General features: G+C 46.8%; 2 protein-coding genes across 3 annotated transcripts in view; one reads left to right on the forward strand and one right to left on the reverse strand.

Moving 5' to 3' along the window:
* The first annotated feature begins 3,778 nt into the window (after positions 1-3,778).
* On the forward strand, positions 3,779-5,874 carry DAD1 (defender against cell death 1). Of its 2 annotated transcripts, XR_015808576.1 has the most exons (4): positions 3,779-4,072; positions 5,019-5,169; positions 5,453-5,495; positions 5,686-5,874. XR_015808576.1 is itself a non-coding variant. In XM_014893594.2 (3 exons), exons 1-2 carry the CDS (start codon positions 3,841-3,843, stop codon positions 5,147-5,149), a joined length of 363 nt encoding a protein of 120 aa, XP_014749080.1. In that variant the 5' UTR covers positions 3,781-3,840; the 3' UTR covers positions 5,150-5,169; positions 5,686-5,874. The 2 variants fall into 2 exon arrangements, 1 of the variants encoding a protein (XP_014749080.1); XM_014893594.2 differs by lacking the exon at positions 5,453-5,495 and having other exon boundaries at positions 3,781-4,072.
* Positions 5,875-12,070: 6,196 nt separating this feature from the next.
* Positions 12,071-21,896, reverse strand: part of LOC106864004 (M1-specific T cell receptor alpha chain-like) — a 370,462-nt gene continuing 360,636 nt past the window's right edge. The window contains exons 4-7 of the mRNA XM_088179639.1: positions 16,701-16,964; positions 15,673-15,720; positions 13,982-14,091; positions 12,071-13,069 (exon numbers count right to left, since the gene is read on the reverse strand). Coding sequence (XP_088035765.1) covers positions 13,064-13,069; positions 13,982-14,091; positions 15,673-15,720; positions 16,701-16,964 — 428 coding nt within the window. The 3' untranslated portion in view covers positions 12,071-13,063. The remainder of the gene's footprint in view (positions 13,070-13,981; positions 14,092-15,672; positions 15,721-16,700; positions 16,965-21,896) is intronic.

Raw genomic sequence — 21,896 nt, forward strand, 5'->3', positions numbered from 1 at the left:
ATCCCATTCATTCCCCACAGGACCCTTTAAATCCTTGGCTACTTTTGTGGTAGGTACTGGAGCACAAATGTCAGCATTTCAAACTGAAGTTGCCACTCATTGCAGCATTAGGCCAGACAAGGAAAAGATACAGATAACCTGGTTTCGGTAAATCTCAACCCCAGTGCTCAACCTGGGGTAAAATTCTGGTTACCAAGGAATGAGAATGACACAGAAATTGTCAGAAACCTTGGGGCTGGATCTATTCCAGTGCTGTGTGTGCACAGATGCCAGAGGCAGGGGAGGGTGTTTGGTCTCTCTGCTCCAAGTCTGCCTCCTTTCAAAATAACAAACGTGAAATCCAACCCACGGCCCTTGGGAATGTGTGCAGGAATTGCTGCAGTAACTGCAGCATTGCAGGGAAAGGGGCAGGTGTACAATTCCCTCCTGTAAACCCAACAGGGAGTGGTGGCTGACAGTGCCCTGGAGCAGCTGCTGTACCTCACACAGCCCCACCGATCCCCACACTGCAGATCCACCTGGCTATTGGTACCACAGACATGGTTCTTGTGGCTCCCTTTCAGTGTTACTGAAACTGTGGGAAAAGCAAAAACCCTCCAACAATGCATTTAGTGCTAGGAATGTGAAAAATGAGGTTCCCTTTCCTGGTAGATTTTAAAAGGTTTAATAAAAGACAATAAGAGACAAACAATAAAGGGAAAGGTTATAATGGCCTGGTGCTTGGCATTCAGCCAAGAGCACACCCTGGCTCAGAAAACACTTCTTTAAATGCATCAGCATGTTGTATATTCATAGACCTTTATGCATTATTCAAAATCACTCCCCCAAATTGGAAATTAACTTTTTTGTTTTCTTGTGGCTCCTTCTTGTCGGCACACTCCCCGATAATGGAGATCAATAAATCCTTTCCCTGGAGTTCTCGTGTTCATCACCCCTGTCTTCATCCAGATAATCCAAGAATGTGAAGAATTTCCTGATTATCTTTTTACCATTCTCTGAGTTAGTTACATAAACAAAAGCTTTTTACATCACCATGTTATAGTCCAAGAAAAATATATATTTATCACACTACTATTGCTAAGCGTTGTCAATAGCAGAACTACAAGAAACTATATTAATAGAGCAAAGTTTTCCAACATTATACGTATAGCATTCATTTTAATTTTTGTGAAAAGTCAATAATACAACATGTACTTATAACAGGAATTAAGGCATTACTTTATTCCGGCCAGGATGTAAAATAATTTCATCCACACATTGACCAGGTGTGCAGAGAAAATCCTTCCATCACACATCATATTTACTAGATTTTTCAGATGTACAGTCAAAATCCACGGAAATTCCTTGGTTCAGTGTTCATTGGTTTCACCCAGTTCTTAGTATTTGGTTTCCTATTGGTTATGGATGTCTTGGTCTCGGATGTTAATTTGGTCCTCATTATTTGGTTCTCTCATCTTTTGGCAGACCCAGTGTCTCTGACCATGCCAGGGGTGATGTTTGGAGTTGATGTTCATTATTGGTTGTTATCTTTTGTTTATCTTCTGTGCTGCTCCCAGTCTGCTGAGATGTTGAGCTCATCAAGCCTTGAGTGATGAAACAGACCTTTGAAAAGAAACTTTAATTCCTTTCCCCCGAGGCAAAGGCGAGCAAGGCTGACTAAAGTTAAGAAAGAAATTTAAATTTTGTATAATTTTCCACCAGCAGGAGGCAGACTGGGATCGCTTTGCTTTTAGCCGGGAGGGGAATCAGTGTCCCTTTACTCGAGAGCCTGGCCCATCCCGCACAGGAGCCGTCACAAATCCCTGGAGGCATCCTGGACTGAGGAATATCCACATATTGATCATGCATTGATCGGCAGCTCTGATGTCACCACGGGGGTGACATCACTCAGACAAATATTATCACCCCCTTGGAGAGTCTGGGACTTCAATTTCCCACAGAGAAGGTGCTGATGGCTTTGGATTTTAGCTTTTGTATTTTTCAAATCTTGTACTGCATTAGTGTATAGCTCTGAACTCCGTATAGAGTGTGAGTTACTGTCTTCACATTTTGGTCAGACACAACAATTCCTCTGGGCCTGGGATCCAAGGACACTCTACAGCCTCGAAAAGTAGAAACAAAAGTGAGTTTGGGGGAATATGACTTCATCACCTGGAGCTGTAATGGGAGGATTAACCCCTGATATGTAAATGGACCAACCTTGTATCTGTCTGAAAAACTCATGACCACTGTCCCTCTTGGCTTCTGACTGCCCAAGGTGTTTCTATTGAAGGCCTTTAGTAAATACCCACTTTACTCTCTTAACCTTGTCTAGCCTCTGTTCCAGGGAGCCACTTTAAGGCATCAGTACAACATCCTTCCTCCAAAATTAAATCCTGGGGATATGGTGGAAAGGAGGATCAGTGTGTTTTCCCTTTGAAACCTTGACCACCCCAGAGCAAGTAAAGATACTGGGGAGTATAAAGGAGCTCCAGCATGCTTCAGGCTTGTTGTTTTTTTACAGAAAGCATGTTTCAGATGTCTCCATTATTGCTGCTCTAGTGGTAGCATGCCAGACAAGAAAAGGATTTGAACAAATGGACAGTTCCTGCTTTTTAAAACTGCTCCAAGTAGGACCAGTTTTCCTACATGTATTCCATAAAAAGATGATGTGGCCACGTGAAGATGAGGGAGTAGCTGGACTGGAGAGTTCTTTGCTGCACTGATTGTTTATATTTGTCCTGTTATATCCCACCTGTTGTTATAACCTAATCTCATCACACCCTGTGATTATTTGTCCCATGTTTACTGTTTGTGGGTGTTAAGATCTTTCTTCCCTCGTCCTTTCCTTTCTTACACATTTTCTTAAGTTGTATCTTTATGGTTTTACACATATTACTAAAAATGACAACCAAAATGGCTACATACCTGTTTTTGTGTGCAACCACACTGCTCCACAATAAACTCCACGTGTGTATATTTACAAACACCCATCATTCAGCATCCACACTATTCTACAATAAACTCCACGTGTGTGTATTTACAAACACCCATCATTCAGAGTCATCTCACTCTAACCCACCCCAAAGGCTCCACCAGCAAGCACTTGGGTGCTTTGCTTACAGCAAAGATGTAAAAATTTCACGTAAAAATGTCACAAAACCTTTACAAACCACCACAAGGATGCTGCAGAAGGTGAGGTAACATCCCTGCCAAGCCCAACCAGCCCGTGATTCTAGGAGAGGAAAATTTCCTTCATTGCAGAGCCTGTGTGGGAGCATCCCTGCCCACAGTGAGAGCATCCCTCATTTGGGAGAGACAGGAAGGCTGGAAGGATTTAAACACAATGAATGTAGAGAAAAGTTCTGCTCTGGTTTATTGAAAAGTTGTTCCCCCCTTCAGAAACCGAAAAGCAGCAAAGTTGCTTTGGTCTCAGTTGTTTGCTCAGGTGAGGCTCAGTACCATGAGAATTTTTGAGGGAAAAAAGAAAATTAAAAAAGGAAAGCAGTGGTTTCCCTTTCCCCAGCTCCAAGTAGGGTGAGGCAGCTCTGTTCACCATCACCCTCATGATAGATCTCGGACACTCCTCCGGCCACGAACCCCCAGACAGTCCCTCAGGGAGCCGCCTCAGCCAGGCCCCGCCCCCAGCAGCGGTGCCGGGCTCTGATTGGCCCTTGGAAGGAAGGGCTCTCTAATCTGCCCAGCAACAGCCGGCTCTGCGCTCTTATTGGCTCTTAGAAAGCACCAGGGGTGTGGACACCACGTAGCCTAGGCGCATGCGCAGTATGTAAGCGAGGTTTCCCCTATCGCCTACCGCCACGTCGCTGCGCGCACGCGCGGTGCGGGAGGGCGGTGCGGCGCATGCGCAGTCCCGGAGCGGCCATGGCGGGCTCGGTGCGGGCCGTGGCGCGGCGCTTCCTGTCCGAGTACGGCGGCGGCACCGCCGGGCGCCTCAAGGCGCTGGACGCCTTCCTGCTCTACGTGCTGCTCACCGGCGCGCTGCAGTTCGGCTACTGCCTCGGCGTCGGCACCTTCCCCTTCAACTCCTTCCTCAGCGGCTTCATTTCCGCCGTCGGCAGCTTCATCCTGGGCGGTCAGTGCCGGCCCCGCGATCCCCTCACAGCCATGGGGTTACCCTAAGCCTCCCCCGGGGGCCGCGGGGATCCTTAGGAATCAGCGCTCAGAGCTGCCCCGGCAGCCGGAGAGCCCCGGGACCCTCAGCACCCCCCGGCCTTTCCCGAGTCCCCGTTCTGCTCCTCTGGAGCTGCGGATCCTTGTCCCCGCCCGCAGTGACACATGCACGGTGCTGCTCCCCAGAGTGCCCCAAACCCGCCCTGTCTGTCTGCAGCCCTCCCCAGCACAGGAGTGACAGGCTGGCAGAGCTGGGGGTATTCAGGAGAGGAAAAGGTTGGAATGAGACCTGAAAGCGTTTTCCAGGGCCTAAAGGGGTGCCAAGACAGCTGGAGAGGGACTTTGGACAAGGGCCTGGAGTGACAGGACACGGAATGGCTTCCCAGAGAGCAGGGATGGAGGGGATATTGGGAAGGGATTCCTCCCTGTGGGAGTGGGGGGGTCCTGGCACAGGGTGCCAGAGCAGCTGTGATTGCCCCAGTTCCTGCAAGTGTCCAAGGCCAGGTTGGATGAAGCTTGGAGCAATCTGGGATAGTGGAAGGTGTCCCTGGGATGGGAATGAGATGATCTCTAAGATCCCTTCCAACCCAAATAATTCTGTGTTTCTAACACACCCAACAGAGGACACAGGAATATCCACACTTCGGTGTGAGCCCAGTCCTGCTCTGAGCCTCTTCCCCTCAGGACTGGGCACGCTGTGGTGTGTGTGGTGCTGTGGGAGCACTGACTCTATGACAACCCCATCCACATTCCCTGACAGTGTCCTGTTCCTCTGTGGTAACAATGGAGTAGCTTCTCCCTGGTGGAGCAGTGACCCCTCCTGGGCTGGGCTGCCCCAGGAAGGCTGTGCTTCCCACCATGGCTTGTTCCTGTGCTCACTGCTGGCTCATTCTTTCTCTGCTGTGCAGTTTGTCTCCGGATCCAGATCAACCCCCAGAACAAGGGCGAGTTCCAGGGCATTTCCCCAGAGCGGGCATTTGCTGATTTCCTCTTTGCCAACACCATTCTCCATCTCGTCGTCATCAATTTTGTTGGCTGAGCTCTGGGAGAGGCTGCCAGGTACTGATCTGTGGGGTCACAAAAGGAGCAGCCACAGGACTGCAGTGCTTTTGGGGAGAACTAGAAGGAGAGGGAATCCAGGAGTTCCCTGAGATCCCAGCTTCCTTTGGCCAAGCACAGCTGAGCTGTTGTCCTCTGGCTTGGCACAGAGTGAGGATTTATGGCTTTCTGGCTTTGAGCATATCTTTTTTGGCTTTTATAATTAAAGAATTTAAGTAGCACTGCTACAGAAACCTACCCACATTCCTCTCTTATGAGAGAAATTCCCCATTCTTCTTTGCAGGAGAAGCTTTGGGAGCTCGAAGTCCTGGGCTCTGTGAGCTGAGGTATGGCTGGGGTTCAAGTCTGGAGTTCCTTTGCAGATGAGGCAGCTGGGACAGGGACAGTTGGGTGTTGGGAAGTGGGGACATGCTCTGTTGTTACTGGTGCAAGGGGCCACAGGATCACTGGGGCTGGGGGAGCTTTGTCCCCTCTGCTCTGCAGTGACATTTCTGATGTTGCTTGCTCTCTTTCCAGGTGGTGAACTGCTCCTGATGGCAAAGCCTGGCACAGGGAAGTGCCCAGCACACTCTCACCTTCTTCCTTGGTGGAGGAAGGGGACACAGGGCTCAAGATTTTCCCCTCCAGAGTGTCCTCTGGAGGTGTCTGCAGTCTCATTATGTAACTCTGATCCTTTCCATCAATAAAACCTTTTATAACACTGCAGCCTTTTCCATGTTGGTGACAAATACAGAGCTTTCCTGCTTCCGGGTTCCCTCTCAGGCATGACTCCCTCGTTTTGCCTCTCTCCCTTCCTTTCTACCCAGCAGGCTTTTTTTCTGTGCCCCAGTTTTGGAGGGAAACAGGAAACAAGTGATCATGGAAATTCAGTTGTCATCCACCCTTTTCATCTCCCTCTTTCCTGCCTTTTGATCTTCCGGAGTCTGTTGCCAATGTGCCCCTGGGCTTCAAAGCTGTGGAAAATTCAGATGAGGCTGTGGTTAGTGGCCACAAAGGAAAGGAAGTGTCCTCCAGCACATACCCAGGTGTACCCAGTTCCCACAGACCCTCCCACGTCCCTCAGAGACACGTGGGCCACATCTGGATGTCCCAGCTGGACTTAGGGGCTCACAAAGGCCTGGGGTGATGCAGCCGCCCTGCCATGGTGTCAGTGTGCCTGCACTCTGATGTGCTGATGAGCACAGGGGGGTTGGGATGGACTGCCCAGGTTCCTGCCCAGCTGTCAGGGCCTCAGAGTGGCACTGGAGCTGCTCTGGGGCCAGGGAGAAGCTCCCCCCTCAGAATCACAGCATCAAGGTTGGGAGAGACCTTCAAGATCATCCAGTCCAACCATCCACCCAGCACTGCCACTGTAATTAGACCTCATCACCCAGCACCAGGTCCTGACACCTCCTGAGCACCCCAGGGGTGACTCCTCCACCTCCCTGGGCAGCCCCTTCAAGGCCTGACCACCCTGATCTAACCTGGGTCTCCCCGGTCTCAGCTCAAGGCCACTGCCCCAGGCACAGCACAAGAGACCGAGCCCACCTCACCAGAGCCTTTCAGGGCTGTGATTGACCCCCTCTGAGCCACCTCTTCTCCACACTAAACAACTCCAGCTCTCCCTTAGACATTCCTCAGAAGAGAAATATTTTCTAGTCTTTCATGAGCCTTGTTGCTCTTCACTGGACACACTCCAGCCCCTCAAAGTCCTTTTTAAAAGGAGTCCAGAACTGAATGCAGCACTCGAGCTGCAGCCTCACCAGTGCTGAGTACAAGGGGATGATCCCTTGTGGCTGCACTGTTCTTCACACAAGCCAGGTTGCTGTTGGCCTTCTTGGCCACTTGGGCACACTGTTGGCTCACATTAGGCCAGCTGGCAACCATCACCGTGAGTCCCTTCTGCCGAACAGCTCTTGAGCCACTCCTCCCCCAGCTGGAGCTGCAGGGGGTTGCTGTGGCCCCCGTGCAGGACCAGCACTTGGCCTTGAACCCCCAGCCATTGTGCTTTGCCCGCTGATCGAGTCTGTTCAGGTCTCACTTCGTGTGAGGTTCTGTCCTCACACTGATCCTACTTCGTGCTTGTCTGGTTTTCTCTGCAGCTGGAAATGCTGGGGAGGTAAAACCTCAAGAGCCTTGAAACTCCTTGGCATGGAGATGTTTGTGTGCTGCACTGAGGAGATGGAACTTTGGGTCTCTGATGGCTTCAGAACCTCTCAGAATTCTGTTCTGGCTCCTGTTTGCCACCTTTTCAACATTTCCAGCTGCACTGCAACCATTAAAGCTGTAACAGTCTGAAACCTGGGGCTCCCAAATCTCTTGCCTAACACGGGCTGTGAGGGGTCAGAGAGGTTTGCACTGTCCTAGCCAATGGAGTCTGGGTCTGTGTCAGGAGCAAAGCACTCGTGCCAGCTCGGGCACTACCACTCCTGGACTAGTCTGGAATGGCAGCAGTGCTGGGAGGGCAGGCAGGGGCTCAGGGTGCAGGGATGGTGGGGCAGAGTGACTCTGGCTGGGTGTCAGGTGCCCACTCAGTCACTCCCACTGGGACAGAGGAGAGAAGAAGATGGAGAATGTCCAGCAAGGTGAGATAAGGCCGTTTTATTACAGTAATAGAAAGAAATCAGTGGAGATCTGTGCATGTGTGGGCTAAAGAGAAAGAAAAAGTCAGTTTGTACTTCCCATGAGCAGCGATGTTTGGACACTTGCCGGGAAGCAGGGCTGCAGCTCGTGTGATGCTTCCTCTGGAAGGCAAACACGGAGAACTCAAAAATACCCCCAATTCCTCCTCTGTCCTTAGCTCATCCATCTGAGCTGATGTCACATGGAATGGGAATATCCCTTGGGTTAACTGGGGTCAGCTGGCCTGGCTGGGCCCCCTCCCAGGATGCCCTTTGTGGGGGCAGGAATGTCAGAGGCACAGCGCTGCTGGGCAGTAGCCAGAACACTGCTCTGTTATCAACATCTGTCCAGCTACCAGTGCAAAGCACAGCGCTGTGCGGGCTGGGAACTTCACCGTGGTCAGACGGACAATGATGCACCCAGCTCTGCTTCGCCGTGCCCTGGCAGCAGGACCAGCACAGCCATGGCAGAGGATGCCCAGCCCGGGCCCTCCCCTGGCCGCTGCTCGGAACTGCACAGGGGCTGAGCCACACGAGGTGCCAGGCTTTGCTGTGCAGTTTTGGTTTTTTTGTTTTTTGGTTTTTTTTCCTTTTTCCTGCTTCTTAACTGCATATGATTCCTCCAGTTGCCATTAATTGGAATTCTTGAAGGAAAGTAGAATTGCAGAGAGACTTTTCACAAAGGCTGGAGTGACAGGACAAGGTGGAATGGTTTCAAGCTGACAGAAGGTAGGGTTAGATGGGATCTGGGGGAGGAATTGTTCCCTGGCACAGGATAACCAGAGCAGCTGAGGCTGCCCCTGGATCCCTGGAGGTGTCCAAGGCCAGGCTGGACAGGGCTTGGAACACCTCGGGATAGTGGCAAGTCCCTGCCCATGGGATGGGAATGGGTGATCTTTATGGTCCCTTCCAAAACAAACTATTCTGGGATTCTGTGACCCTACGATGAATCCAAGTCCTATCACAGCTTCTTCTGTGCTGGAATAAGCTACAACAAATCCACTGACACCTTCAAGCTCTGGTCCTTGCAAAGTCCACACTCGAGTCCCTGATCACACAGGGAGGAGGAGGAAAATAAGAGAGGATGGTTTGTACACAGGAACATGTTTGATGAGAGGTGACAAATATTGGGCAGGACATTTTCTCCAACAAAACCCCGAGAAAACACACAAATTCATCTTCTACTACCCATGGAGGACAGGAGGTGACATAGAGGAGAGGATGCTAAAGGTGGACCATGCAAAACCTCCTTCCCTGGCAGTGTGAGAGGATCCTGGCCTGCCCCTTCACCCTTCCTTCTCATCCAGGTCAGGACACGTAGAAGGATTTTTCAATCTGTAAAAATGGTGAAGAGACCTACCAGCAAATTCAGAAATCTGACCCAATTCTAGGAGCTCTCCCCACCATGCTTTATAGTGCATTTCCCCCCTCCTTTCCCTGCCCACTCTATACATAGCTCAATCCTTCCTGCTGCACCCAAAACAACTCCCCAAGTGCAGGCTGTGGTGAGGGTGGGAGGGCAGGACATCTTAACCTCATTCCACTTTGGCTTGTGGTCTAACGTCTGCTGTTCTTTTCCACAGCTCCCCCGTCCCTGCCACGTGCCACCCCCAGCCCTTTGTGCTGCACTTTCCAGAGGAAGTGGTTTTTGTGGTGGGGGGCAGACGAGCATCAGTGGTGACCCAGATCTCGATTGTGGCGTCATGGAACTTGTGCTGTGGCCTCTTCCTGCCCCACCTGGGCCACGAGCCCTTTCCCACCTCCTGTCCTGCTCTGTTATTTCCTGGCTTTGCTTTGCTCCGTGGTTTTTGTGTCTTGAAATAAACAAGAAAATGCAGGGGAGGGGGGGCCACGTTGTGGTGGTGGGAGATTGGCAGCCTGATATCTGAAAGTGTCTGTGAAGTTGACTTTGCAAATTCAGTGCTTTGCAGGTCACATGCCAGGAGCCATTTTAGTCAAAATATTTAACTCATCTCCCACCTGGCAAATCCTGTCCCTGGGGTCAGTTTAACCCGGAAGAGGAAAGACTCAGGTGTGGGAACAGAGACAGCACAGTCCTTAACCCTTGCCCTTTCATCTGGGAGTGACTTTGAACTGCAACATTAAAAATTTCCGATGGTTATTAATTTTTAAAATTGATGCTAAAGGTAAATGAGTGTGGAAAGTTTTCCTCCACATCCCTGAAAGTTTCTGGAATGAGGTTAATTGGTTGGAAATCTGTGAAAAGCAATGACTTATGACTTGCTTTATAGTTCATATATGGTTTAGGCAGTTTCTTCAGGCTGTTTCCCATGACATGGCAGATTTCATCAGGAGTGGAATGTGGGCTCCAAGAGCAGCCTGGAATTCCAGCACTTCAGGAGCCACAGGTTTCCTACAGCTGGAGAGAGGAGAATGATGGCTGTGTCCAGGGAGAGAACAAGCCCCTGAACATCTGTGCTGTAAAATAATCAGGGCAATAGGGAAAGTTTGCAGTTGTTCCTTGTCAGGAGGGGTCAGTGACTGTCACCCTGTGAGTGACAGCTCACAGCTCAGGGCTGGGTGCAGGACCAGGGCAGGACACCAGGGAGGCTTTGTCCTGTTGCTGCTGGGGTCAGACCCTGGCATGGTCCTTCCACAGGAAGCACCAGGGCTGAAAGTGTTTGAATCATGACCCTTTCCAAAGCAGCTCCTTGTGCAGGCTGTGAACCCAGGTGGGTGAGGGACAGCCACCCCCACTGGTCCAGGGGGGCTTTTCCTGCCCCTTTGGGAGCTGGGGGGAGGCACAGGCAAGGTTCAAGCTTTGCAGGGAGTGTGTTTCTGTCAGAGCATACTCCTCATTTCTTCCCCACAGAGGAACCTCCGGTGATGCCTTAGCATTTTAACTTTTATATTTTTCATAGATTTGTAATCCTGCAATTCTTTAGTGTGTAACTCTAAACTCCATGTACAGTGTGAGCTGCTGCTTTCCCACTCTGTCAGACACAACAATTCCTCTCCAGGCCTGGGAATCAAGGACCCCTCACTGCCTCAGGCCTGAGAAATGTAAACAAAAGTGAGTTGGGGAGGGCAAATTGAGAGTAAATGACTTCATTACCTGAAGCTGTAATTGGAAGATTAACCCCAATATGCAAATGGACCAAACTTATAAAAGCATGAAAACCAAAGCTGTGACCCGTTGTCCATTTTTGGGTGTAGCTCCTGGGAGGTTTTGTCTGCCTGAAATGTACCTGAAGGCCCTTCAATAAATAAATGTATTCAATAAACATATCAGCTTCTTATTCCCTTAATTTTGTCCGGCCTGTTTTAAGTTAGTCCCAGAAAGGCCTCAGTGGGGCATCAGAAGATGTTGGGGAAATTGCTGTCACAAAAGGAAAACATTTCCCCTGCAGGAAATCGCCAGGCCCAGACAGGACCTGGAGGCCCAGGGGTTCCATGGGTGCCATCACAGGCGCCCTGTGCTGTGTGACACCCAGCACTGGGGACAGGACACCTCAGGCTCCCGTGTGCCCCCAGCACCCCAGGGAGCCGGGCCTGTCACCAGCCCCTCTGTGGCCAAGCCGTGTTTGTGTTGTGTCCCCCCAGCACAGTGTCAGGGCAGGGGGGCTCCCCCTTCACTCACCTCGAGTGCTGTGCCCAGCTCTGTCCCCTCAGTTTAGGAGGGACATGGAGGGGCTGGAGCGTGTCCAGAGGAGGGAATGAGGCTGGGGAGGGCTCTGGAACACAAACCCTGGGAGGAACGGCTGAGGGAGCTGGGGGTGTTTATCCTGGAGAAAAGGAGACTCAGGGGTGACTTTATCACTCTTACAACTCCCTGAAAGGTGCCTGTGCCAGCTGGGGATGGTCTCTTTCTCCAGGCAGCACTGACAGAACCAGAGGACACAGCCTCAAGCTGTGCCAAGGGAAAATTAGGTTGGATATTGGGAAAAAGTTTTTCATGGAGAGAGTGATAAAGCACTGGAATGGTCTGCCTGGGGAGGTGGTGGAGTCACCATCCCTGGATGTGTTTAACAAAGCCTGGATGTGGCACTCGGTGCCATGGTCTGGGTGAGGTGTTGGGGCATGGGCTGGACTCGATGATCTTGGAGGTCTCTTCCAAACCAGTGATTGTGTGAATTATTCTGTCATTCTGTGAGTTCTGTGAATTCTGTGATTCTGTGAATTCTCTCTCTCCCCCCTGTCCTCACAGGACACAGCACAGATGTCCTGCAGAAGGACCTTGTTCCCTCCATGGTGGATCCAACCCCTTCCCTCCTCCCTCCCAAAGCTCAGCTGAAAGGGTGAAGCAATGCCTCGAACAACAAACACAAGAGACAAACAAGTTTCTCATTTTTTGGTAAGAATTCTTTGATAACAGCCAAAAGAAATGCCAAGACATCTCGTGGGTGCCAGTACAGTTCATGAATTAGCAGCATGCAGATGCCACAGGCAAGCACTGTTCCAAGGTGGGCACACATGGACAAGTAAATATTTCAGTATATTTTTATGCAATTGTTACAAAAAGAACTTAGGAGATCTCAGGTTGTTAAAAGCAAACAGAAAGAACAAAAGTGGTTTGTATTTTTACTAAACACAAAGCCAACTCTTAAACTGGTTTACATTAAGATGATGTCATGGTCAGATAGACTTTTTAAAAATTAATAAAAATATTATTTTTCTTTTTATTTTTTTTCTGTGATATTGAAGTGACAATTTCACAGAATTTGGGACTTCTTGGAGACCTGCAGCTCATCCTTTAGGAAAAAAAAGGATCTCTTGCTGTGATCTAGCAAAGTCTGGCAGGACCTTGCATCCTGAGTCAGATCTCCCTTTGTTTTTCAAAGCGTTTCATTTGCACCTGAAAAGGTTTCGGGGGTGCATCCTAAGAGACATGAATACCCTAAAGCTACCAAAACAGGAAAAATTCCCATTCAGGTGATGTTTATCTTGCAGTTTTTAACAAACTGCACTGCTGCAGGCAGAAGTCTCATCTTAATGCAAATAACAGCGATCCTTGGCAATGTGTAATTATAGCTTCAGCTATATATTGAAGCATATATAAGTATATAAGTATATAAGTATATATATATAATATGAGTCGGCTTCAGCAGAAGAGGCTCTGCATGGTGAGTGACCCAGGAGGGCAGAACGCTCGAAATGTTTCGTTTTGAGTCGTTTTAAAGCAATGCAAATAAAGCAATTTAGAATATAATGGCTGGTGTGGTTTAGAAGAACAGCAAGTGATGTCCCTTGCACAGGGAATATCCCCGTGCTCCCTCTTGCTCACGAAGCTCTCTCAAAGCAGATGGCTTGGGTACTTCAGGACTGCACCACTTTCAGTCCTGTAACAAATAACAAAAACAAAGGGGTGTTAAATCATTATTTGAGTTACAGCTGCACAATTGTAGAGCTGAAGTGTCCAGGCAAGAGAAAGAGAAGAAACAAACACTGGGCAAAACCAAATATATAAGGATTTATATTAAAATCAATAACCATCAAACTTTCCCAGCTGGAGACAGGTGAGGGAAGAAATCTGATGGATGAATGCAGGCAAGGGAAGGGATGGATGTAGAAATAGAAGGGAGAAATATCTTGATAGGAAAAAAAATTCTTATGTACAAGGAAGAGCACTAGAGGGGTGGGTGAAAATGGTATGGCCAGAGGAATGGAGGGATTTTACTGCTTGTTGAATCCCAGAAACCTAAGTTTTTAAAGTTTTCTGTGCTTTCTGACATTGACCCCTGAAAAACACTGCTTTTAACCTAAAACCTTAAAAACGACTTCCAAATTTAAGTAACAGAGTTAAAACCACGGGAATTTGATTATTGGGTTAAAAGTATAAATAATATAGGTGTTATTTTTCCATTATACTGTTTAGCTTTAAAAAACCTTGTAGCTAGCTGGATTCAGCTCCAATTTGCTCACTTCTAGCTGGTAGCTAGAAGTGTTGCTAAACTTTCTGTACTTTTAATAAAATTTAATAAACAACCAAGCCTGAACACGAGAAAATTAATTTCCTTCGGGTGTTTTTTAATCCTGGCTCTAAATATAAAAACAAAACCAAAAAAACACCTCCAAACAAGCCACTAATTAAGTTGTGGAAAACACCAGCACCCTTACAACTGCTGGCAGACAAAAGAAGTCTGGATAGATTGCATGAACAGCTACTGCAGAGAGAAGGAGCATTCACAGCTGAAGAACCAATCCAGATGTTTTCTCACAGATGTTTTCAGACCCCCTCCAAGCGTACTCACCTTTTTTTTCTTCCACATAAGCATCGTCATCAGCACATTAAAAAGTATGGTTTTCATTAAAACTATTTTGAGGCCCAGCTGTGACAAAGACAGCGTGTTCAAGTGTTCATCTGGAATAAAACACAAAATGAGAGTCACAAGAGCACTGAGACATCCTCGTGTTCCAGAGAGACTGAAAAACCCTTTTGAACAAAACTGCTTCGTTGTGAGATGGAGTCAGCTGGGAGGGCAGGAAACGAGATAAGGACTAGGACTCAGAGACTTCAATTTCTTCCATTTAACAACCACTTAACTATCCAATAAGCCAGTCTGAACAGCCTAAATACTGTGCATTGTGAACCCAGGATGCTGGAGGCAGCCCTCCTTCCTCTCTCTAAATTTTTTGGAAGATGTGCAGGGGAAAAGTAATTTTGATTTCAGTCATAGAACACAATTGTATTTGAATTTTATATTAATCTGAAGTTACAAAACCATTTGTATTTGAAAATACGTTGATGTGTCCTGGAGAAGGAGGGAGCTCTCAGCAAAAACTCACTGTATATTTATCAGTGTTATAAGTACATATTATATTATTGACTTTTCACAAAAATTAAAATGAATGCTGTATCCATAATGTTGGAAAACTTTGCTGTATGAATATAGTTTCTTTTAGTTCTGCTATTAACAAAACTTAGAAATAGTAGTGTGATAAATATATATTTTTCTTGGACTATAACACGGTGATGTAAAAAGCTTTTGTTCATGTAACTAACTCAGAGAACAGTAAAAAATATAATCCGGAAATTCTTCACATTCTTGGATTATCCTGGATTATCTGGATGAAGATAACCAGAACTCCAGGGAAGGGATTTAATGATCAGGGAGTAGGAAACAGAAAGGTGCCACAAAAAATTGTTGATTTACAGGTTGTGGGGGGGTTGATTTTGAATCATGCATAAAGATCTATGAATATGCAATATGCTGATGCATTTAACCAAGTGTTCTCAGGGTTAGGGTGTGCTCTTGGCTGAGTGCCCAGCACCCGGCCGCATTAACCCTTTGCTTTTTTGTCTTTGTCTCTTATTTGTCTTCTTTTTTTATTAAATCTTTTTAAAGTTACCAGGAAAGTGAACTTTGTTTTCCACATCGGTGAGAACCTTTCAGAGAGCTGAAAGGCTGATGGAACCAGCCGTGTTTGCTGATGAGTATTTTCCTGACAGGGTGTTTTGGAAAGATTTGTAAGATTTGTAAGAGCACAGCTGCCGTGTGAGCAGGGCAGGCTCAGGCTCTGCTCTTTGAAGTGGCAGAGCAGCAAATGCTCGGACCGAGCCCTCCCCAGTGAGCTGGGGCAGAGCTGAGGTGCTGTGGGGAGCCCTGAGCTCAGACACCACCAGCTCAGCTCCTGTTTCTCGGGGTGTTTGTGCACCCAAAACAACCCAGCTCCTCGGAACTGAGGCAGTGCTGACTCAGAGCAGGAGCTGTGGGCACTGCCTGCCCTGATTCAATCATCACCTTGGGTCAGGAGGCTGCATTAACACCACAGCTTTCAGCCTTGATGTTTTTAAACCCCGTGGGAGCCCTTTTGGAAATTTTCTATCTGATTTTTTGCTGCTTCAAAGAGAATTCTGCAAGCAGGGGAAAGCAGCAAAAGCTTGGGAAGACATTTACTTTAGTCTGGCCAGAGTTTTCTCCTAAAATGCTGTGTTACATACCTGTCCTGAAGTGTAGGGACAGCCCTGTGACACAGACAGCGCTGGCACCTGCAGAGAGTAACAATAAATGTGATTAATAACAAAAATGTACTTCTTCAGAGGTCTACAAAGATATGTCTGCTTAGAAGGACTAAATTAGAGTTTCTGGCCAACAAACCCTCCCATACACACTCTTTTCTCCTTTTTTCAGGGCAAGCATAAAATATGATCTAGTTAAACTTCAGTGTCCCATTGGACAAAGGAATTTCAGGCTTTCTATCCCCTCACAGTGTGTTTTTAAGATCTCTCTACTATGATTGTACCAGTCTAGTGACCCTTAATCCTGTTTGCACCAAGGAGAGAGAAAACAGAGGCAACATTCCTCTGTCTTATAGTGGAGCACTGCAGGGCTGGGAGAGGAATAAGGCACTTGTCTGTACAAACAAGCTGTGGGTCTGCTGGTAGATAAAACCAGCACTGAGACATAAAAGAAACAATGGGAAGGATTCCACTGATTGATGAATGGAAAAAAAAAAAAGATATTTGCCTTTACAAAGAAACTGCAGGTTTGCTGATAAATGAAACTGGATATTGAAAGATGAAAGAAGCAATGGGGAAAAAACATGAATTCTATAAGAATTAAAAAATAAAAGGTTATATATTAAAGGGGAATCATAGGTATCAGGTGTTCTGGGAAGTCTGCACCTCTCAAGCACCTCAGCCAATGGGGAAAGAGAGAAGGAAATGGATGGGAAATTGGGATAAAAAGGGAGGCTGTGTCCTCCAACAATTGGAGAGATCCCAGGGGAATGTCCCATGGCCTCTCCCTTTATTAGAATAAATATTAGAATATAAATTTTATATATATATATATATATATATATATTTAGAATAAAGCAAGAGGACTTCTCTGTCTGCTTTTTGGACATAAACCTCTGGTGTTTGTGGATTAATTTTCCTGACAGCTGGGAGCTGCAGCCCAGTCCTGCTCACACCAGCAGCACCCAGAGCACCCCCAGCCCTGCTCAGAGCCCCAGAAATGCCATTACCACTCTCAGGGTCCTCGCCCTCCAGCTCTCCAAAGCCCTCGTGCCTGGCACCACAGTGCAGCTCATCCCTCCTGGCCCAGTAGGTGGACAGGTAGCTGGATTCCTTGCTGCTCTCAGCACTTCCCACCTCCACCACAGCAGATGTGTGCTGCTCAGCCGAGTCAAGAGCCAGCTGTTCAGGGGAGTAATCTGTGATAAGGCACATCTCCAGATTCTGGTCATCTTTAGAGGTCAGCCTGTAGACTGAGGGAGATGGAGTAACTTCTGCAAGAGGAGAAAAGAAGAGTCATTAGGTCAGATCACACAGTTCCTTCAGTCTGAGCATACAGGCACCTGGAAATGCAGGTTTCTCCATTATTCCAGTGGGATAATCATTGCTGATCATTGGGATCTGGTGCCAGGACACCTTTAGAGAACCAAGCACCTACAGCAGATGATGCTGAGGCTCCTTCTGTTGACTTATGTTGTGTGGGAGACACAGAGTGGGCAGGCAGAATTCCTGGAGCACCTGGAAAGGCTCATGGACATCACACCCTGCATGTCCACACTAACCCAGCCATTCCTCTCAACAGCTCACTGGGCTCTGGCACCTCGGCCTGGGGACACCCAGGGATGTGTGAGAAGCTGGAGAGAGCAGCCAGGCCCAGCAGATTTTCCTGCCTGGATGGACATGGCAACATCAGCTCCCTGCCCACCCAAACCATTCTGGGGTTCTGGGATTCTTGAGACAGCCCAGGGCCATTCTGCTTTTTCTGCAAATGTTTGGTCAAATCCACCAAATGCAAAATCCTTCCCCCTTGTGTCCTCATGGGGACACCTCCTTTAGTGGATAAATCACCAAACCTTGGTGTCCACATTTACCAGCAGTTTACTGGTGGTGCTGCTACAGCAGGAAGCTTGAGAAGCAAAGGAGGAGCACAGGGACAAAAAGGGGAAGCAAACAAATGTTTCATCACGTTCCACCTCTTGTGGAACCAAAGTGTTTTACAAAATTTTACCCTGCAGAGAGGGGTTTGAGGCACTAAAGGCTGCAGATATGACACCTGGGGCTCATCAGTGTTTCCTTGCTTCAAACTCTGCTAGTGAGTCAGTCAGACTGGGATTTTCCACATGTATCAAAACACAACCTGTGGTTAAACCCTTCTTTGCATATTTAGCTTTATAAACTTGTACTCTAAGCACACATTTCATCTGATTCTATCAGAAGGTGCATTCCTAAATCCTCGTTCATGGCTAACAGTAAAATGTTCCAGACACTGCAGTGCTCTCATGATGACTACATGAAATATTACAGACATACTCAATGTAACCTCAAGGCAGGTTTGGGGCTCTCAGCAGCCCCATGGCTGCATTTTTCATTGGCCTTCACAGATTTCAGTGAGAGCTTCAGTTCACATTTATAAACTGATGAAGTGTTACTGGATTGAGAGTTGAGATAATCTTTGCTTTCTCCCTGTTCACAAGCCTCACTGATAAATATTGTAGAAACACTGAAGACATTTTAGCTCCTAGATGAAGAAATTTTCATTTCTTCCCATGGAGAAAGTCTAGAAAGTATCTCAAAAATCTTCTTTATCACTGAAATAAATGTTCTTTGTTCTTTATCACTGAAATAAATGTTATTCATCTGTTCTGCTCCCAGCTGTTGCCACCTCAGAGAAATAGCCATACTTCTCTCTTAGTATCATCTCAGAAAAAAAAAATAATTCCCAAAGCCCAAGGGTTCATTCTCTGGCCCATCTCCTGAATTATTTCATCCATCCTAGCTTTGCCCTGGCTTTGAAGAACCTGAGGAGACTCTTTGTATGCAGAAATACAGCCTGATGTCTGCTGGGACTCCCCAGCCTGCCATGCTCCCAGGTAGTGCTTTGGAAATTGTGATTGTTTGTTAGGGAGAGGAAGGAGGAGCTGCTAAAAAGCTTGATGATAAATCCCTGTATAAAATACAGATGAGCCAGGGTGGATCCTGGCCATGGGGTACCTGGAAATGAAGGAGAAAGGGGCAATTTGTCAAGCTGCTCTCCTCTCTCATCACAAGTGCAGCACTTTCTGAAGAGATAAACATCGACCTCTCTCCAAATTAGGGTGTTTTTCTCCTTTTCAATCTATGCAATGCTTTGATCTTGAACACATAAATCAGTAAAGTCTGCTTTTCACAGGAAGCTTCAGCAGTTTTGCAAAATATTAATTTCCTGTTCTCACTCCGAGTGGTGGCTGCCTCTGTTCTGGTGCTGCAGCTCAGTTCCTGTGAGTTCCTTGGTGTATCTGCCCACTGCTATGAAGGTTTGAGATAATTCTGGTGAACAACATCTACTCTAACCACAGCCCTGTGACCTGTTATTCTGTCTTAATGAGCTGCAGCCTGTGCTGGAGATGCTGCATATTTATGACCTCTATTCACAGGAAAGAGTGAGAAATAATAATAAATAACAAATAATGATGCTCTGAGCTTTCTATGCTGCCTAATTTCATCTTTTCTGAAGGATGCTTTCCAGGTGGAAGAGCAGGAGCTGTTGGATGCTATTCCTGCCCAGTCTACAGAGCCAGCCAACCAGAGGCTGATTTCAGGGGAGTTGAACTCTGTTCCAACATCAGCCTGAGACCTGTGCCCTTTCTTTTTTCCCCTCCAAAAAAGCTGCAGTAGAAATCCTGAGCTGGTTTAATTCCCAGGTGGTATCATGAAGAAAATGATCACATTCTCCATTCCTTCCGAAATAACCTATCTGCATCTCTGTCAGACTGAATTTTGACAGAAGTTTTGGTGCTCTTACCACTCTTCAGCCTGAGACATGATATTCCACAGCTGGAGCCAGCCTGGAGCTTTGCCCCACTCCAGGAACCCCTGCCCACTCCCACAGGCCCCCAGAGGAGCAGCTCCAATGAATTTACATCACATTTAGTGCTGTTTCCATCATGTTCCATCAATGCATGTTCCAAAAGCTCTGCCAGAGGTCCTCTGTGAAATCTGTCATATTGTAGAGATCCTGAACACAGCTTAGCTCCCAGATGAAGAAATTTAATTTCTTCACATGGGGGAAGTCTAGAAAGGGCCTCAAAATCTTCTTTGTCACTGAAATCAATGTTCTTTATCTGTTCTGTTCCCAGCTGGATGGCTGGTGGCTACAGCAAGCCTAGATGAACATTTAGGACAGGAACCCTTTCTAGACTCTGGACACACTCAGGTAGCAGAAGCAGGCCCTGGTCCAGCATTAGCCCACACCATCAAAGTGTAGAGAACTCTGAGGAGAGATTCAGTGTTTGCAAATATGAATATGCTGCTTTACTGACAGCCTTCAGGCCTAATTCTGGTCTCATTCCAAAAAATGTGTTTGTTATTGCCTCTGTAATTATACTTGGGGAAGTCAGACTGCCAAAACTATCCAAAGTCTTTCTTACAAACTTTTTAAGGGAAAGATTTCCCACTGAAGCAGAAGTAACAGTGAATTAATAGAGGAAGATACCCGGTATCTGAGGAGAAATGAAGTATCAACAGAATAAATAGTTCTCTAGTACCAAACCAGGACAAATCCTGGGCTTTTGGCATGTGCTCACATTCAGAAAAAATTGAGATGAATTTTAAATGAATTTTTTCTTATTGGGAAGCAATACCCTGTTTGTGTTCATGTATGGATCTACTCAGGCACCACCTAAACCACAGGAGAGAATTGCTATGATCTCCTCTGCTGCTCCTTTCAACAATGTTAAGAAAAGTTTTTTGGGGGTTAGAAGGATCAATTCTGGTTATCTAATCCACCCTCTCAGAGGTGACTGAGATGGATTAACCCAGCTTTGTGACAATTTCCTCAAAACAAAAAGACTTGAAGTGGCTGCTCATGAACCTCCTGAGAACTTCTGTCATTTTCACAAAATGCTTTTCCATGTTTTTTCTTCCAAAATCAGACTGGTTTTCAATTGGGAGATCAAGTTTTCAATTATATGTAGCATAGATTTTGTTTCCAGAAAAATATCTTGGAATGATACAATGGTTATGGATTTTAGAAAAGAAAGATCATGGTATATTCTCTTAGGCTAAGCTTTAGAAAATGCAGTCTCTAAGCCCTTCGTGAGAAGCAGCTGCAGTCACCAGGCCATGGCTGATAAACCTGGCTGGACATCACCACCTCCTGCCACTGCTCTGTCACTGCCCCAGCCCAGCCAAGCCCTCCTGCCATCCCACACCTCTATCCCAACTGGCCTTTGCCAAGGGAAGCTGAAAAGAAGTTGGAATAAGCTCCCATGAAATCCCTGCTCCCTCTGATGCCACGATGATTTTTCTGCCTTTTCTTTTTATACACATTTTATGTATTCTCAGTGCTCTTAGCACACATACTTTTAATTCTTTAAACCTGATATCTTAGCATAGTCCTGGTATTCTGCTAGGCCAGAAGGACAAATATCCTACAAGCCTCACAGCTGGAGGCCAGGAAACCTTACACTATCTTGAGAAGGCAAGGTTCTCTCTAGAACATATTCTGTAAACTAAGATTAAGCCCATCGGGGGGAATTCATTAGAATATGGAAATGTCACACCACTCATTTAAGCTTCTCATTAGGGAATCTATGTCAGATATGCTAATTTTCAAGGTCTCTAAAATTGTATACACAATCTACTGTCTGTGTGCATTTCAGCATATTCCACCTTGACAAATTGTTGCACCTAAGGATCCTTATTAAATACTGAGATAAAAACCCTTTTATCCCTTCACCATGTCTGTCTCTTCATTCTGGGATCAGAGGAAAAGGCATCACACCTACCCAATAAACAAATGATGTACCTGGTGTTAATATGGAAGAGAAAGCTCAAACTTACTAGGGGTGATAACAAGCTGGGTCCCAGTTCCAAATGTGGGTTTTTTGTATCCCTGGTTGGCACACTGGTGCCAGCCTCTACAAAAACGTGGGCAGGTTTTTGCAATCCACACTGGCAGCCAGGCCAACACACACTCCAGAGCAGGGGGTAACTTCATGATGGAACATGTTGACTTAAGACACTCTCAAAGTACCCAATAAATCTACCAGAAGATTATCAGGATCAGAAATACAGGGATCAAGTTTTAAAAATGTCCATTCATTAACTGGTTACAGTTGTGTGGTATTTTATATGTTGGGGCAATACAAGGAATGATCTGTTTTTCCACTTGTAATATCACCTGAAATTCCAGTTCACTGAGCCATGCAGTTGGGGCTACAGCTTTT

Source organism: Sturnus vulgaris, chromosome 27, assembly GCF_052056855.1.
Source record: "Sturnus vulgaris isolate bStuVul1 chromosome 27, bStuVul1.hap1, whole genome shotgun sequence".
Lineage (NCBI taxonomy): Eukaryota > Metazoa > Chordata > Aves > Passeriformes > Sturnidae > Sturnus > Sturnus vulgaris.